Source organism: Rhipicephalus sanguineus, chromosome 4 (assembly GCF_013339695.2).
Source record: "Rhipicephalus sanguineus isolate Rsan-2018 chromosome 4, BIME_Rsan_1.4, whole genome shotgun sequence".
Classification (NCBI taxonomy): domain Eukaryota; kingdom Metazoa; phylum Arthropoda; class Arachnida; order Ixodida; family Ixodidae; genus Rhipicephalus; species Rhipicephalus sanguineus.
The window spans coordinates 21143999-21161951 of NC_051179.1; the positions used below are offsets into that span (position 1 = coordinate 21143999).

Consider the following 17953-nt stretch of genomic DNA (forward strand, 5'->3'; position numbering starts at 1 on the left):
GTTTTGCAGTGTGATTCGCTTGCTTGGCTGGGCACAGCTTCACCCAATAAACAGTCCAACTTTGAACACTGGATTCTGCGTCCTTTATTCGTGACGACCAAGTGGCAACATTTTGTACAGAAGGGAATTCAGGTAATATCGAGAAAACGCAAGCGAGCATCCGAGCCACGCGGCGACGACACTGACCTTCGATGTCACGCGACAAAAAGCTTTGGCATTCGTTCAGCTGTGACCGAGATCTCGTTTGCGACATTCTTTGCGCGCGTTGCCACCGCTTGCATACGCATGCGACTTACGTGGGCGCAATGTTTACACCGGTGTGATAAAATAACGAAAGAGACGAGGTTGCTTCACGCGATTTTTTTATTGGGTAACCTTCGGACCGGCGCATCATTTGCACGCATGCCGCCGCTTCTTGTGGCACATGACCGGCGTTGTGCAGTCGCGCACAGTTCCACACGTGCAATATGCGCCTGTTAAAGTCACTTGATGCTGCAGTCCGAGTCTTATTCTTTTTTATACGCGGTGGCAACTTGGCTTGCATTGCGGTCGTATACGTGCTCGCGCTGCCATTTCCTTTATCTCGAATGAACCTTCGACCCTACGGAGCTTCCTGATGAATGTCCAAGGCACGCCTGTGCTTCCTCACGTGTGCTTTGCCAAGACAAGCCAAGCCACGGAGCTTCTTCGAGCGCCGTCCGCACACGCAAGCGCGCGCACGTACACCCAGATGAACACAAAACGTTTCCTGCTTCCAGAATTTGCATAAAATGCGAGACGCGGCAAAAAGGAACGACTTACGGAATGAAGGGAAGCCAGAAAAACCAAAATCTTTCTTTTATTGCTAAGGGGTTGTTTTGTATAGCTGGCGTATGGTCACATGGTTGACGATTGCGACACTATATGTTGAGGTATAGGACAAAAAAGTGCGCAACCGACTTAGGTCTGACGTCGCTAACGCGCGTGAAGGCACGCGAATTCTTTATTCCTAATTCGCTTTCTCGCGCGTGTCTGTGTTAGTATGAGACACGAAAGAAAATTAAAAAAGAAGAAACGCCTTAGGACAGAGAAAAGCGTTTGCGATAAGCAGAGCTCAATGCTCTGGTGTTGTCCTATTGCGACTTATCTTAAAGCGGGGGAAGTTGAGAAAACAGCTGAAATCATTAAGTTACGGAAGGGACACCTGTTGGGTTGGCAGTATGACGTATTGACTTCAGTAATAATAATAATAATAATAATAATAATAATAATAATAATAATAATAATAATATAATAATAATAATAATAATAATAATAATAATAATAATAATAACTAGTAATAACTAGTAATCTAGATAACGCCACAAGATGAAGACAACAGCTTTATATGTTATAAGTGTTACATCGCATCTTAACTAATATTTAACCCACCTCGGCGGCAGGGTAGCGATTTCACCAGCTCCTCCATAGCGTTGAATTACTTCGTAAGCATCAGACGGATAATGACAAGTCAAGAGTTTGGTTCACGAGCATGGCAGCCGCACCCTTATTTGAACGCTTTTGGGCGCCCTTTATACACGGCGCTCATAAGCGTTTACCCTGATAACGAAACAATGCAACTATGAAATGGATACTGCAAATGAAACATGAGTTATACCACATATGTCTCCACTCATTGAGGTTTGAACCTTACATAAGCATTTAATACAAGTAATACACTTCATTTAAATCACTTCAACATGGGCACCCCTGGTAGCCCGCAAAATATCGAGTCGGTATTCAATCTCTTGTCACATATTCTGCAGCAGGTCTTATGTGATTGTGCCCATGGCATCTCATATGCGTTGTTACAATGTCACAATATCGGAAACTGCAGTTTTGTACACAACAGCTTTCACATACCAGCAAAGAAAGAAATCTAAGGGGTAATGTCAGGTGATCTTGGGGACCATGGAATTAGGCCGTCTCTTCCAAACCACCTGTTGGGGAATGTTTCATTAAGAAAATCGCAGACTTCTAAGGCCCAGTGAGGGGGAGCGCCATCTTGCAGAAAGATGATAGCGTCTTGCATATCGTGCAGCTGGGGAGTGGCAATATTATTAATGAAACCTTCCCAAACAGTTTGATTGGAAGAGACGGCCAAATTCCAGGGACCCTGCGAGTTTTTGACAACTTCACGATGAAAACTATCACGTGAGGGAAGAGGAGTGCCCGGAGCCGCACATAGGCACTAACCACTCCTCAAACACATTTATTATTATCTTTTAAATCTCCGCAGCGGGCGACCCCATTTCATTCACTTGCCACACAGCCGGTCTGCACTTTGGCGAGATCTCTCTGCCGCATAAGGGCTCGCATACAAGCAGAGACCGGTCTGTCGGTATACTCAACCGTTATGCTTTCATTAAATTAAGAAGGTAATAATGGCGTTAATAAAAAGAAAAAAGAGCACGACGGCATCCTCCTTTGCCTCCTCACAACGAGACGCTCCATGGTGTCTACGATATTAAGCAGTATTATAAGAAACACTCAGCTTTCGAAATTTCCGGAGTTGTCGGAACCTTCGAAGAGCTTCCGTAACGAGCCCTCGCAACAGTTATCTTTTTACGGTAGACGTAAAAAACGCTTCTTCCGCATAATTACACGTTGCGTCACGTGTGTAACTGTGTATGCGGACGCGCGCAGTGATCTGCATACAATAGAGGAAAGCCGCACACCGTTACATTTTTTTTCTTTCTTTTGTTTTACCTTCTCCTTAAACCGAAAACTATTACCTTGGCTATAGGCGTGCCAGCCCCCCCCCCCCTCGCGCTTTTTATTTTTTTAATTATATGTCGTTTAGGATATGTAAGCGCTTTTATATAACGCCGGCTACTCCTTTTCACAGATAATAGAATTCGTGGAAATCCCAGCAATGACAAAAATTATGCAAGAGAACCTACGGAGAGTTCAAGTAAGTCAACCGAGCCATAAAACTTATCACATATTCACGAAGTCCATTCGCGTAGCGACACGAAAAACGAGACAACATACAGTTCAGTCTTTTTTTTAATTTAACATTTAGCTAGTTTTGAGATAACTGCTGCATTTGGTGTTCTTCCTTTGTAATACCACGCAACGTTTGCAGAATACTTCTTAATGTACTTCACGTAAAAAGAGCGCGTTATCTATTCGCGCTAGTCGACCGCGAGTGCTCGTGATTGCATTGCGGTGCCTGTTTTCTTTAATTCTGCGGCACCTTTTCAGCCCGTGGCAAGACAGCGGTTGCGGGATGCGCAACACAAAAGCGCTGTTGGTGTTTTGTTGTCCAGCAAAAGATAATGTTTTAGTACTAAAGGAATAAGGAATGAAGACCCTAAGGTAGATATAAAAATTAATTACTTAATAATTAGATAATAGAAAAGCCAAACAAATATAGAAAACGACATTGCAACGGAGATTTCGCTGTGTCCTTTCTGCCGGTTCACTTGACAGTTCAGTGTTATGAAAGAGCTTCAACTATTTACAGTGTTATCATGGTGATAGGAACATTATGCAATATCGACTTTTGCAACAATATCAGCATTTTCGGTACCGCCAATTTGTCAAGGTCGATAGCTGCATACGCCCCGCTGAGCTTTTTAATGTAACGAACATTGCTCGTGAAGTTCGTCCACGTTTCAGAAAAGCAAGGAAGGAAGAAAACAGAAGGGAGAAGGCAGGGAGGTTAACCAGACACCAGTCTGGCTGGCTACCCTACGCTGGGGGAATGGGAAAGGGGAGTGGAATTGATAAGAGAGCGAGGGGGAGAGGAGAGAAGGAAATAAGGAAACGGGCAATAAATGCGCTGACACGTATGTGTCGGTTGCACTATACGACAGAAAAGCAAGGACGTGTTCAAGGGAAGGAGTACGTGTGCTTCAGGCAGTTAAAAAGTTCAGTCATCAACAAAACTAAATCGCCTATAAGAATTCCAATAAATTATCCTTTCATTTTATTAAATGCCCAGCAAGGTTGGACTCCGATTTATTTATTTATTTATTTATTTATTTATTTATTTATTTATTTATTTATTTATTTATTTATTTATTTATTTATTTATTTATTTATTTATTTATATTTCGTCTTATCTTGTCGCATTTTCATTTTTTCATCATTTTGGGACAGCATGGCTCTAATACAGCCTACCTTCCCAAGTTTTCATATCCAAATAAAAATAAAGAAATAACAAGCACGTCTGAACAGTAAGAGAGCTCTTCAAACTGGAGGCCATGTCATGCAAATCTCTGCATACTGATTTTTGCTCATGTATGTATATATATCATAATCATCAAACAGCACCCGAAGTAGCGTGTCAGGCGAACAGCCAGGCTAACGTCTCCAGCATTATTTCATTAAAGCATTTCTCTCCCTCTCTCTCTCTGGTTCACGGATGTAGTCAAATCTTTTTCATGCTTTTTGTCCGTGCACCAAAGATCTCACTGAGATGTTGAATAAAGTTCAAATTAATTTAAATGAATGTACAGGCCACATGCAGTACAAGAAGAGAGGGAACATTTTTTTCATGCATGGCGGCTGGGCGTTCACTGAACACTTTCTACCTCCGATCCTCAGTACCGCTATAAACAGCCTAAACGACTACTTGCAGCATCTGTCTTATGGCGTCGTAAACGAAGAAAATTCGTTTAACGGCAAATTGATGGATCCTGTTCATTATTTAAATCAGTCACTTAATATGCACTAGTCGTTCTGGCGAATTAAGCTTGCAAAACATATAACGCGCTAGAAAATGCGTGAAATTATACCAACCTTAGCTGTATAAGATGCAAGTTTTCCCAGATTGACATGCTCGTTCACCAGAATTTTTTATACTTTCTCCTCTCTCTCTCGTTTTCTTCTTCTATTCTTCGTTTCGTTCAGTTAGCGAACGCGGTAGACTTAATCGGCTTAGGTCATTATTAACTGCTTTTATGCCGCAATGACGTCGGCAAACTTCGCGAATAACCGTGGGAGAAGAGAAGTTGCGGCACGAAGCCATCCTATTATAAAACAGCGGGGAGGACTAGCAAACATTAATTGTGCGGCACCTTTCTCTCATAAATATTGATAATTAGTTATTATTAATTCCTACGCTGCTAACCAGCGGCAAACACACAGCCTCACTTAGTCGTATTAAATGCGCACTTTACGTCTCTTTAGCCTCATTTACAGTACGTTCCAGTTTCTCCGTTTATTTATTTTTTTTTTCACTTCATTGATAGAATTTTATCTGCAGTGCTCGTTCGCTACTGCAAAAGTGAAAAGTCCTTAATAAAAAAATTTTCTTACTCGCGGGTTGCTTGAAAGATAAATTCCAGATGACTCTCATACTGAACATATCCAGTTCACATATACATAGGAAATCCTAAGGTTTTCCTGAACACAGGAAATCGGCACTGCCGTGCCCGCTCTCGCTTCCGCATTTTAAGCTCCGAGAATATCATTAAACATGGTGGGCTATTGCTTGCGTAAAGCAATTGGAAAAGCCTGAATTAAATCCTACTTTTTCGTCATGAAGCAACACCATAGCATGACGCCTATAGTGCTTTGATGTCAGTTTTCGAAGGCTTCTGCAGTAACGAAATAAAATAAAAATGTCGAACAAACTTGTATTTTTTTTTATGTAACTAGAATTTCTTTCGCGCTTAAGTAGACGCATGTACCGACTACGCAGGCATGGCCTGACTCCATTAGGAGGGCTCTAGATGTTCGCGGTTTGCAACTTGCTGCTCATTATGCAAATTGGGTAAACAGAAGGAGCTGTAACATACGCGCAGCACCTGAATTTGGAGCGCTCATTACAAATGCACGAAAAATGTGACAAGAACACGAAAAAAAGGAAAGTTAATCAAGGAAGCTTACACCTACAAAAAGTTACGCATCACGAAGGGAAAAAGAAAGACCTGAATTCACTGAATTCATGTTAAAACACAGAATACTGTATTCTGTGTTTTTTTCCTCTTCCTTTCGAAGTAATGGCACAGTTTCCGAAAATAATTTATTCTTTGTGTTTTGTTCTTTGCGTGCGAATGTTTACATTGTCGACTGAGAAGAAGATGGCTTTCGCCTTCGAGTCGTCTTGGGCAATTGCGTAAGGGACCGTGCCTTTACATCTGAGTTGTTGTGGTCTAGGTTTGCCGTGCGTCGTAGGGAGAAAATTATCATAATCGTGAACCGGCACGCGCTCAATCACCGCCCAAGCATTCTGTGCAGATCATAGAGTTTCTTACAATTACTATTGTAATTATTATTGCGGTAAACTCTATGGTGCATATGGTTAACACGAGAGGCTTAAACGTGCGGCCAAGAATCGGTGTCTGCCGCCCGTGTGTTGTTCCCTTGTTAGTATTTAGTGGACCAGTGTGGTGAGTAGTGGGATTTGCTCAATTTCTGTGGGACATACGCGCTGTAGGAGTTTTACAGCAGATCTGTTATGTTCGAGGACTGAAAAAGATAGAGGGCGAGATAAAGACTGCAGAGAGAGAGAGAGAGAGAAAGACAGAAAGAAAGAGAAACAAATAGACATAGAGAGATAGAGATAGAAAAAAACAGACTAAAAAATATAAAGAAGAGATCAAGCATAACCATATATGGTATAGTATAGCAAGGTGTGGGAAAGAGAGAGGTGAGAGGGTAAAAGCCTAGCCAAGCCAAGACCAGCTAGGTGTCCACCAGCTTTCCTGGGACCCAGCCCTGCGCGACTTAGTGCAAGTCGCACAAACTTTTTTTTTCCTTTTTTGTGTTTGTAAGAACTGCAATAAGTCCAAATGAATACCGGAGTTATACAGGGACGGCGTAGTTAAAGATTCTGGATTAATCGAACCCACATCCTCGTGCACAGCAGTAAAACAGCATCGATACTGAGCCGTTCAGCGAGCTTGGACGTATAGTCTCTGGATACATGCTTGTCCGGTAAGCAGGCAGTGTACAAGAGAGGAGAAGCACGGCAATAAAGTTTCCATTTAAAAATTGAAGCAGCCTTACAAAACCTGGCTTTCCACTTCACAAGAAGAGCCGACTGAAAGTAAGTATACACCCTCTTACTTGACTGATTGATGGTGCGTAATCGTGCCATACTTGAATATCATCCTTATTTATGAGCTTTATTCTTTATTTGTGAGATACATTTCGTAGCTTGACTTCAATCCAGGCGCTTATAAAGCGTATTCCCTCGAAAGTTAGCAAAAGAAACCGTCCAGCGCTGCTACGCAACTTAGGAGTTGTGATGCCATCTACCGTCAATGTCGTGTAACATATTCGTAGCGCGTTATTCAAATGTGGCTTATGTTTAGATCACTGAGGAAAACGAGCAAGGTAAGCAATATGTGAGTGTCATTATTGTCTGAACCAGTGGAGAAGTGCTGTAGTTAAGTTGCAAGAAAATTTGTATTGGCGCAAACTGATACACATTTATTTCAAGATGTGAACGCGTCATTTCAACGCCTATTATAAACGACAGTGTTTACACGGTAAGTCCAGGATGACGCCATAAGTAGTTCTGTCTTTCTCGTCCAGTGAAGTCAATAATCTTAACAACACGTCTTCTAGACCCCGTTGCACTGAAACGCTTCACGAAACTCTGGTATCTTTGTTAGCACATTTATTCTGAAAAGATGAAATGCAGGATAAATTGGTTGAAAGAATTCAAGCATATTCGCAGCATTACTGTGCGTGGTTATAGCGCTTATCTCTCTCTTTCTTTCTTTACGTGTGAAATGGCCAACTTCTAAAGACAACTATCGCTTTACCATAAAACTAGCACAGTGATTAACTCTCCGTTGTGATCGTGAGACACAAGCGCTTTCTGGTCCGGCGTCACCTCTTAATTATTACGAGGCCCCGTTTTTAAGAGCGGAACTCTTTAAGATTTTCGTTGCGCAGGGTCGTGCGAACAGGAATTATCATCATCACGAACCGGTACGCGCTCGTTTCGCCCTCTTCTTCATCTTCTGCTTCGCTACCGCAACCCGTGCGCCGAAATTTGTCCGGCGTAGAATACAATAACTATGATGGGCGAGTCTGTTGCGTGACTAAAAATCACGTAACATCGCGCAACTAGTCACGCAACTAAATATCACGTAACATCACGTATCACCTAGTCACGTGACTAAAATGCCTGTAACGTCAAGTAACATCTAGTTACGTGACTAAACATCACGTAACTAGTGACGCGACATGTTCGCGTCAAAGCCACGTGACATGTGCGTAGCGCGGGGGACCGACCGAGACCGGAGAAGAATAGCCAAGTCTAGCCATAGTTAGTACTACTAGCAAGAACTCAGCATCTCTAGCAAAAAAAAGATCGGCATTACTAGCAAAACTTCGCTAGGTCGAACACCAGCTCTGCTGTTGGTTCCAGTCTTGCACCACTAGTGCAAGTTGCGCACATTTTTTAAAGCGAACCTCGAGCCAAGGTGGTATAGGAAAAAAAATTAAAATTTTAAACCTCCTTGGCCAACACCTCGCCGCTTTCGCGGGTTTTATGTCTGTGCTCCAGTGATCCCCAGCGTATCTCGGCTCGCCCTGTAAAACCTTATAGTGGTTGAACGTTATACACACACCTGCTTGAGTTGCACATTACCAATGCTTTAAATAAGAAAGATGAGCTGTTTCAACGTAGATGAAGTGCTCGGCTAACCGATCCCACAAAGGAAATCTTTGCCCATGCCTACAGGAGGCTGGATTCACTGCCAAACTGAGCCCTCTCTCCCTTTGCTTCGGCTATTGTTCGCAATCGAGTCATCAGCGTAACGCACTTATTTGCTTGCAACGCCAAGACGTTGTGAGGGGCCATTTAACTCCCTGTGAACTATGCGAAAAACATGGTGAGGCCCTTCTTAGCGGTTTAATTGCTAGTATAATGTTCCACTAATTAGACTATATTTGGTGCACAGCGTTTGAACGAGCGATACTTCTATTTTCCTTTCTTCCTATACCTCTATTTACCCCTTTAACCATTGAGCTTTAATCAGGCTATCAAAGCTGCACTTCCAGGCCACCTCTTATACTTTCTGTTCCTTAAGGTATGCCTTAGCTACAGTGTAATGCGAGCAGCTAACATCATTCAGTGGCATACGCTACAAAACACACTTAATAAACATCAACTTGTACGGAGCCGAATTCAATCACTTACCTACAGTCCGTGGTGCAACCAGTCTCACATTGGCGTATATCATACTGTGTCAGCATTGTGCATAATAACTGAAAAGTGAATATTAAAAGCGTAAGCCCATGGCGAGTAAGAGTAACAGGTCACTGTGGGAGTTCCGCAGAAAAAATAATTACGTGCTTTTTCATTTAAACTTGAGGAGGAGGAAGATGCTGGATGCAGGCGGATCTACCCTGGCATAGATATACCGGCGCTAACCTCGCCAGGTGGTCTTTTGACAAAATTATAGGAAAATTGCGACTTTAACGCAGGAGCACGTTACCAAACTGCGCTTGTCGGTGTGTAACGAAGGGAAACAAGCAGCGCAACGTTGAGGCCATTTTGTCTTAACCCATACCCAGCGTTGCTACTCTATTTATTCCCTCTCATTAAAGTAATGACTGTTACTGTGCAATTTGCCACGTCGTCCTTGTCTAGAAGGGAGCACTTCTTTTATGTCCCCTGTTCTTATCTTACACTGCATGACCAACCTAGTGAAAGCAAGAGACTATGAAGCTAAGGAAAATATAGGGGACATTACTTGCATGTTTTTACCTGTAGTATAGTAATTATGACATCAATGAAAAGGAATCAAAGTGGATGAAAAATCAACTTGCCGCAGGTGGGGACCGAACCTACAACCTTCGCATAACGCGTCCGATGCTTTACCAATTGGCCTACTGTGGCGATCGCTTTTCAATCCACTTTATTGAGTATGTATGTTTACGTAATCCTGGGAGTGTTAACCAGCGCCGCTCGCAGCCATGACGGCGAGTGTGGAACACTCTAATTGTTGCCAGCTGGCGTCAAATTTCTTCCACTTTAAATACTCTCCATTTATGTCATAATTACTACACTACAGTTGTAGTAAACAATGTCCTTTATACCATCCTTAGCTTCAGGGTCTGTTGGTTTCACTAGGTTGTGTATAATTGATCAATCCCCCTCTTTGGTTCGTTACATGGTCAACGTAATTTGGCCCATAGAGTTTCCTACAATACTTACTAGAGGGAACTCTGGCGCTAGTGTCTATGGGAGCTGCAATGCATCGCGCTTCAGCCAGCATGGGAATCATGGGTAGTACACGGATTTGTCTAAACTTCGTTCTTTCGGCTCCGTTTGGCTGCGCGTCGCCTGCATCCGCTTTGTCGCAAAACGAAGTTCAGCAAAAATCAGCAGTTTCACTTCACCACTTTAACTTCTTTAGGCTCACCGATTCAAATCTGGTCACGAAGTTCACAACGATCCATTCTTTTATCCGAAAGAAAACCAAAACATAGCAATAAACAAAGCCACAAGTGCGTTCGAAGCCCACAAGCACGAAGACTAGGCAAATCCGTGTACTACCCATCATTCCCATGGTGGCTGAACGATCGCAGCGCCAGAGTTCCCTCTAGGTCATTTTAGGAAACTCTATGATTTGGCCAACTCAGAGACGTTATTGGGCTCCCATTTTGGTCTTTTTTTTTTAGGACTTGAAAGGAGATGAAGCCCGAGTTTCGGCAAACGACCGTGAGTAACCGCAAATGTATGGCGCTTTGTAAACCTAACAAAGTGTAAGAAGGTTTTTCTTATTGCAGCTGACCTGTGCAGGCACTGAGGCGTGCAACCTGAACCAAGAAGTCGAGAACAGAGCTCACCACACCCGCAGAAACGAAAAACAGTTTCGTTTGCCTACTGCCGCCCTCGATATCTTCACTGCTTCTATCACCTCTTGAATGCTTCGAGTGATTCAGGAAAGCCTGAAAGATTGAGAAGTGAGAAAATTGTAGGCTTGCACAAAGTGACACCTGGAATAATTAACGCAGAAATATTTACCTTCCACGTAACTGTCAAGGCAATTTCGTCCAAGATCTCTTCCTCTAAATCTTCATAGTCCTCTAGAAATGGCTATGTTTTAAAGTCATGAACATAGAAACGTAAGTACATTAAGAAAGATCGAGTGGGTATACTACCGACGGCAATTCCCTCATCAAACGCTCTGGGGATTGTTGCGAATTTCGCCGATTCACAAGTTCGCACCTTCGGATGAAGTGGCACTGTTTGTCCTCTCTCTCTCTCTTTTCCTTCTTTTAATTCTCCATTCCCTTTTTCCCGGTGCAGGGTAGCAAACCGGACCCGTGCCTGATTGGCCCTCCTGCCTTTTGCATTCCTCGACTCTCTCTGTCTCTCTCGCTCATGTTTTCGGATGGTGAAAGTGCGATGTATGTTCACTTGCATGAGATGCCTCCATTACGTTGCCCTGTCAAGCGCATAACGTTTGAAAGCGTACCCGAATAGCCCGTGACTCTGCTGTACTTGCTCACTGTGAGCTAACGCATTGTAGTTTTCTGCCTTGCAATGTTGGCGATCGTAGCTAACCATACTTTCAGACAGCCTTACAGATGTTCACCCAATTAATTTAATTATAATGAGCGAGTGACCAACATAAGATCGTATCTCTGTGCTGTGCTGTAACACAAACACGTCAAGCATTCCCAGCTGCCGTAATATACACGGAAACTTGCTAAACCGACAACAAGATGGTTCACCTAACCTGTTGACCTGTTGACGGTGTTCTAAAAACGCAAAGGACTAGGACAGAAAAGAGCGCATATGAAATTCTTTTTCTAACAACCCTTTTCTATTATCTTTCATTCCCCTTACCCCCTGCCTAGCACAGGGTAGCCAGCCGGTCTGAGAACTGGCTAGCCGCCCTGTCCTTCTGTCTATTTCCTCCTCCTCCTCCTTCACGTTCCTGTCTTTTGCGCAGTTTTAACGCTGCAGCTAAACTATAGCTTCTTATTCAAAACAACGTTGTTCTTATTCTGCTTTGTTCCGCCATACAAATTATAGAAATACCCACCCGCAAGATGAATACTCGCGCATCAGAGTAAAAGAACGCAAGCTAGAGTTACCATAAACACTGGAAGAAAACAAACACGCTGTTTGGCTTACCTCTTCGTCAAAACTGAAATCATCGCCATCACGATGCGGCACTCTTCGGCAAAGCGGATTGATTTCGTAATATTCCTCAATTGTTATTTTCGTACATCTAGACTTGTCGCTGACCGACTGGAGATCTAAAGCGTGCAACGTGAAGAAAAATGATAAGTGAAAGAGCTTCAGTGACGCAAATGAGTGATGTGTTCACGCACACACACACACACACACACACACACACACACACACACACACACACACACACACACACACACACACACACACACACACACACACACACACACACACACACACACGCACACGCACACACACACAGGAAACGTTAGCCTTATTACCTCAGTCAGGGTAGCTGAAAAATCCTGGGAACATGGGATGTCGCTGGAACCAATGTTTCAGCAAGCGGACTTGTCTTCTTCAAGGCTGCAATTGAAGGCTGCAACTTGAAGGCTGTAACTTTAGCCTTGAAAAAGCAAGCCCGCTTCTTGAAACGTTGGCTCCAGTGACAACCCGTATTCACGAATTTTTCGTCTCTTCAAACTTCCATCTTGCCCTGAACTTCTGCCCCAGTCAAACTAATAACATTTGTTTTAAATGCCGCACTGTGCACTTTACGTTAAAGTGTAGAGAAGCGCATGCACCTACCTGGTGCATGCAAAACTCGTGCCATTTCACGGGCGATCATGACACCCACGGTACCCCAGTTGACAGCTCTGTTGAGAAAGAAAAAAACATAAATGTGGGAGCGATCATGTCGTTGCCTTATTTAATGAGACTAACCAGCGAAGGTAACCCACCTTGGATAGTTCAGAGAGTACAGCGGGGGTTGTAGGACTCCAGCCGGTACATCTGTGGAAGCGGCACAGCAGTAGAGAGACATCAATGACAGTACGATCGCGCTCAATATGACTTGCAACACAGGAGAGCGTGGCCTCACGACCTCAAAGATTGCACATGACTTCAACGTCACCTCATTTCCACAGCCAGATTATATTTTCTGTGTTGGGGATCATCCCCAAGCGCGAAAATGGCGTTTATTTCATGAAATAATGGCAAGTTGAAGCCATGCGCAGTCTTTGAGCTCGCGAGGCCACGCGCTCCGGTATTGCAAGTCATATTGAGCGCGACTGTACATTAACGCGATAGCGCTAAAGAGCTCGTTTCGCAGAAATTCGGTGTCGCCGTCGTTGGTTGTGCGCGAAAAGTCAACGTTGTCCGTGAGCGAACATTCGAGATTGATGCAAATAAATAAATAAATTGTAAAAAATGTTCGATTCGAGTGGGAATCCAACCCAGGACTTCTGCGTGGCAAGCAGGTGTTCTACCACAGAGCCACGCACGTGCCTGAAACTGTTTCCAAAAAATATAATAATAAAAACCTATAACAATGTCATGCGTACAGTGCGAGGAGTCTCCTTGACGCATGTAATATTGCGCGGCAGAAGCGTAGAATAACATCAGGCGGCAAAACATGCGAATTGTGCAACAAGTGGTTGGTTTAAAGGCCCTCCAATTACAGAGCGCACAGGAATAATTAATCACCACTAACAGAAACAGCATCAACCACGTGTGCAGCTGCGCGGGTGCGTGTGTTGCCTTACGGACTTACGGTATTTCGGGTACTTCGCCAATTAGCAAAAGGAATAATTGTGGCGTAGCGGTCCTTTCGCAATGGTACTTGCAGTATATAGGCCTTCTACGATGGTTTGAGACGGCCAGTGATAAGCGCACAAACGTCCCTTTCGTTGCGGCACGGCGTCGTCCAGCGAGAAGCGAAATGAGGTTACCGATTGAGAAGGCGATGTGAACAAGGACCGATTACGCTATCGCGTTATTCTCTTGAAGGCGAAGTTCAGGCGTCCTCCAAGTTTTTCTCGTTTTTGTAAAACTACGCTCATCACGGCTATTGCCGAAATGTTGGAAAAACATAGAAATCGGGTAAACGGTCCTTAAAAGTACAAGAAAGACAACGTAAATGCACTTACATATCATGTTGGTCGACGCGTCATATCCAAACGTGACGTCCGTAGGCGCGCCGCTCCACCTAAAATAGGAATATACTACTCAGGGTTACATAGCACAAGTTTTAAGACAACGCAGTGAAAATATATGGCAGCTCGGGTAAGGAATCATGCACTCTAGTGCCAAAAGAATCATTGTCGATACATTATCAATGAATGGTTACTACACCATAGATATTTAGTAATGCTCAGCGCTCTATTCTTTCTTCTTTGACATCTGGTGTTCTTACGCTGCCTTAAGGATGTTGTACCAACACGCCCAGTCGTACACATTTTAAGGTGAAAACATATGCACAAACCAGGAAGGACCACAAAGAAGAGGTGAGGCAAGCACTGGCGCTGACGTCCTGGATTGCGTTGAAATTTTCACCTTAAAAGTTATGTACCAGCAAGGCCTAATTGAAGTTGTATTGCAGTCCTGCACTGTACTACACCACTGCGCTTTATTTTCTGCTATCAGAATAACGATTCTACAACAAAACTACCTGCATTAGACATAATTATTCACGTCACGGTAACATAGCCAGCGTTACAGCGCGCTACTTTTGCAACGAAGTTGTCTGTATAATGAAGTATATTTCGAAGGTACCAATCACATCGTTGTAAAGGACGCTATGCTGTATTCTCGGCTTGAATACTCAGGAAATCTATGGCTATTGATTAGCGATAGGTTTAGCTAAAGATTAAAAACACATAATGACAAACATACTCATCACTCGTCGAGTAAGGCGTAGACAGCTTTTTCATTAGGTCGTGAAATGAGGCCATCCTGTACTCTTCGTAAACATTTACGAAGGGTGACTGTTCGGTAAAGTTACGTACCTGCAAAAAATAATGCGCATTCAGGCTGCAATACTTTATATTAAGGGCAGCTCTACCTATAAGAGTGCAACACATTAAAAGAGCAAAATAAAAAAAAAATTGGCAGATCTCACGTGTTGTGGGAATTGGTTTCATGCGAAGCAGTCAGCGAGTACTTCTATGCTGTATTTTCTTGCTTTGAGCTAAGCGTTACAAGGTGGATCGACGCGTTTTTGTAAGTGTACTGGCTGTGTGCACATCGCGGGCTTACCAGGCAAGTCGACAACACTGGCGTTTAAAGGGTAACTTATAGTGCGACTTAACGTCAGCCCTCACGTTAAAGTACATACGCCAGTATTAGCGAAACTAAGTGCACTTTATGGTGCAATCATTTGACCATCATGCGTAGCTTTCGTTAATGGATTCCTCCGGGGTCGAGCAGTGCTTCAATATAGCTTGCTGAATCATAGGAATAAAAATGTAATGCTTATTACACTGCTATAAAAGCGGAGCCGACATTGCAACCACAGACGTTAATTTGATATGACGCCTGTGTCGTAGGGGCACTTATGTAGTGTTTATTGCTTTCTTATAAAATTAGATAGCCAGCACCACAACCACAATGGACGTTGCACCAACACTACGCCTGCATAGGCTGTTTTTCCAAACCAGTTCGTAGACCTGGCGTGGCTCTGTGGTAGAATATTGGATTGCCACGCAGAATGTTTGGGTTCGATTGCTGCTGGGATCCTAATCTTTATTCTTTCCATTCGTCGGGTCAACGCTGCCGATGTAGGTATTTATTAACACCCTCGCATTTAAATTACCAATGTCTGTTCTCGTCGTTCCTGGGTAGATATAAACTGTCAATCACCTGTGGCACACACCCGTACACCGCGGCCCGTAGTACACGGGTATGTGCCACACGTGTCTGGAGCAAAGGGTTTGACGCCGTGTACGCAACAGAATTTTCATGTTATTCATGTCATGACCCGACAATCATATTCGCCAAATCCTCTTACCCTCCCATGTCAATTCTGGTCTACACCAAGTTAAGGAGGCGGTCATGAGAGCACCCAGACGTAGGCGGCTAGATAGATAGATAGATAGTAACTCTCAAAGTGCCAAAGGATCGCTAAGAAATGCTGCGCATTTAAAAAAAAACACTGTTGCCTGGAGATGAACCCTTTCAGACGTCACCTATCAGGAAATGTCTGTAAATGCGTCAAATCGATGCAATGGCATTTCAAGGTACTCGATATTACAATGCAACAAAAACAATGTCGCAATACGCTAATTTATGTGTGCTATAGCAATCATTCATAATTATTTTGTAATTAAATATCTATTTATTCTTATGCCATTCATGCTCTGTTTTGCATAAATAGAATAAATCTCAGGTTGGAAACGTAGTACAAATTCGTTTCGGGCTATGTCCATGTTGAGCAAAGAAAAATTAAACTTTTGACGTGGGTCGCGGGAAGCGGCTCGTCGAACGACTCGTCGAATATGGTAGTGCCTTCAGCAAAGTGATCATATGCAGCAGTATACACTGCAAAATGAAGTCACATGAAGACAAATTTATTATGCAGGAAGTTCAATTCATCCAAAGCTCAATATATCTCTTTCTTAGCCCGTAGCGGCTACAAATAGCAAAAACAAGTGGTGTACTAAATTGTGTACATGGCGTCTGAAAGGGTTAAGTACTTCTTCCAAGAATAAGATAGTAATTTAAACCTACTTGCACGAGTCCTCGTGTCTTCATGTGGAAAAATGAATCCAATACTTGAATAAAGTCATCTCTGTACATCAACCAGATTTCTACACATTTTTGTTCTATCTCTATATTACCTTCTTACCTTGCTACTGGCTTAACCAAGGTGAGGGGGGAGGGGGGAAGAGTTCAACCCCCCCCCCCCCGAAAATTTTCTATTTCGCATGTATAAATGCGAAATACACGCACACATACAAACACACGCACGAACATACATAAAGTATAGATGAACCCTCGCCCCCACACCCTGAAAAAATATTCTGGCTACGACCCTGCTTTCTACATCTCGCTAACCCCAGAGTAGGTTAACAAACCGATTGTTTCATAGTTAGGTTAGGTTTTTTCGTGAAACTCACATTGCTGAAAAGTCCTGCCAGTGTCGTCGTTGTCCATCCAGTCGGGGTAGCCGATCAGTTTGGCCATCTCTGTGACCTGCGCGCACCAAGCAAAAAATGCGTCGATAAAGACACGAAATACGTATCATTATCAGCGTACCAGACAACACGGTCGCAACGTGAATGATCAGTAAAATGATACGATACCGCTTTTAAAGCCGTTTTTCGGGCTTGGTGGGTCCTCCACCTCAAGTTACTCAGCGAAGTGCCTAATTCTCTTTGAATCAGCTCTGACATCAGTTGAACCTGGGTCACAAATTATGATCACATGTTAGTAAGGACATTAGTAATTTTTTACTGGTCACAACCTTGTTTTTACAGCTGTCAGCAGCTTGCATGCCTCTTTTCAACCTTCACTGCGTGTTAATAATGGTTTTGCGAGGCAGAAAACTACAACTTTCTGAGGCAACGCGCCGGTGTCCGATCGATCAGCGTCTTTAACAGCGGCTCGAAATATGCTTCCTACCTTACCTTGCAAAACTTGCGCATTAAAAAAAAAGCGAATACTTCTTACAGATGCTTCAGTCCTTTCCAGAGTCAATCGAATAGACCACGAAAATATTTCCCACTCTTGACCTACTGTTCGCTTTTTCTGCGCCTAATTTATATTTTTCGAGTGTAATACTCACTGTCATCGCAACTGGCCGCTGGCTATCTTACACTGTGAAAATGTAATGGCAAGGAATAACGCTTTTTCGTTATCCCACTAGCTTAGGTGTTGCACTGGTGATGACGTGCCCACTGGTTGGACTAGTGGCCGTAGGAGCCGCACTTGAATGGGGGCAATAACATCCGTGCATACGCTTATGTTTATCTGCTCATTAAAGGGCCCCGTCCCCTTAAAATTAGCTTGGAATCATCCACAATGGCATGCCTC

General features: G+C 43.3%; 1 protein-coding gene across 10 annotated transcripts in view; it reads right to left on the reverse strand.

The window, feature by feature from the left end:
- Positions 1-7121: 7121 nt before the first annotated feature.
- Positions 7122-17953, reverse strand: part of LOC119389574 (neprilysin-1) — a 48374-nt gene continuing 37542 nt past the window's right edge. For 4 of the 10 annotated variants that reach the window (XM_049414473.1, XM_037656901.1, XM_037656897.2 and 1 more), the window contains 3 exons: positions 17224-17322; positions 17038-17113; positions 14824-14928 (listed from right to left, as the gene is read on the reverse strand). In XM_049414473.1, coding sequence (XP_049270430.1) covers positions 14921-14928; positions 17038-17113; positions 17224-17322 — 183 coding nt within the window. In that variant the 3' untranslated portion in view covers positions 14824-14920. Of the gene's footprint in view, positions 7603-9130; positions 9199-10785; positions 10888-10963; positions 11036-12082; positions 12208-12730; positions 12799-12882; positions 12935-14070; positions 14130-14815; positions 14929-17037; positions 17114-17223; positions 17323-17953 lie in introns of those variants that run through there. The other 6 variants (XM_049414478.1, XM_049414474.1, XM_049414475.1 and 3 more) reach the window with 5 other exon arrangements.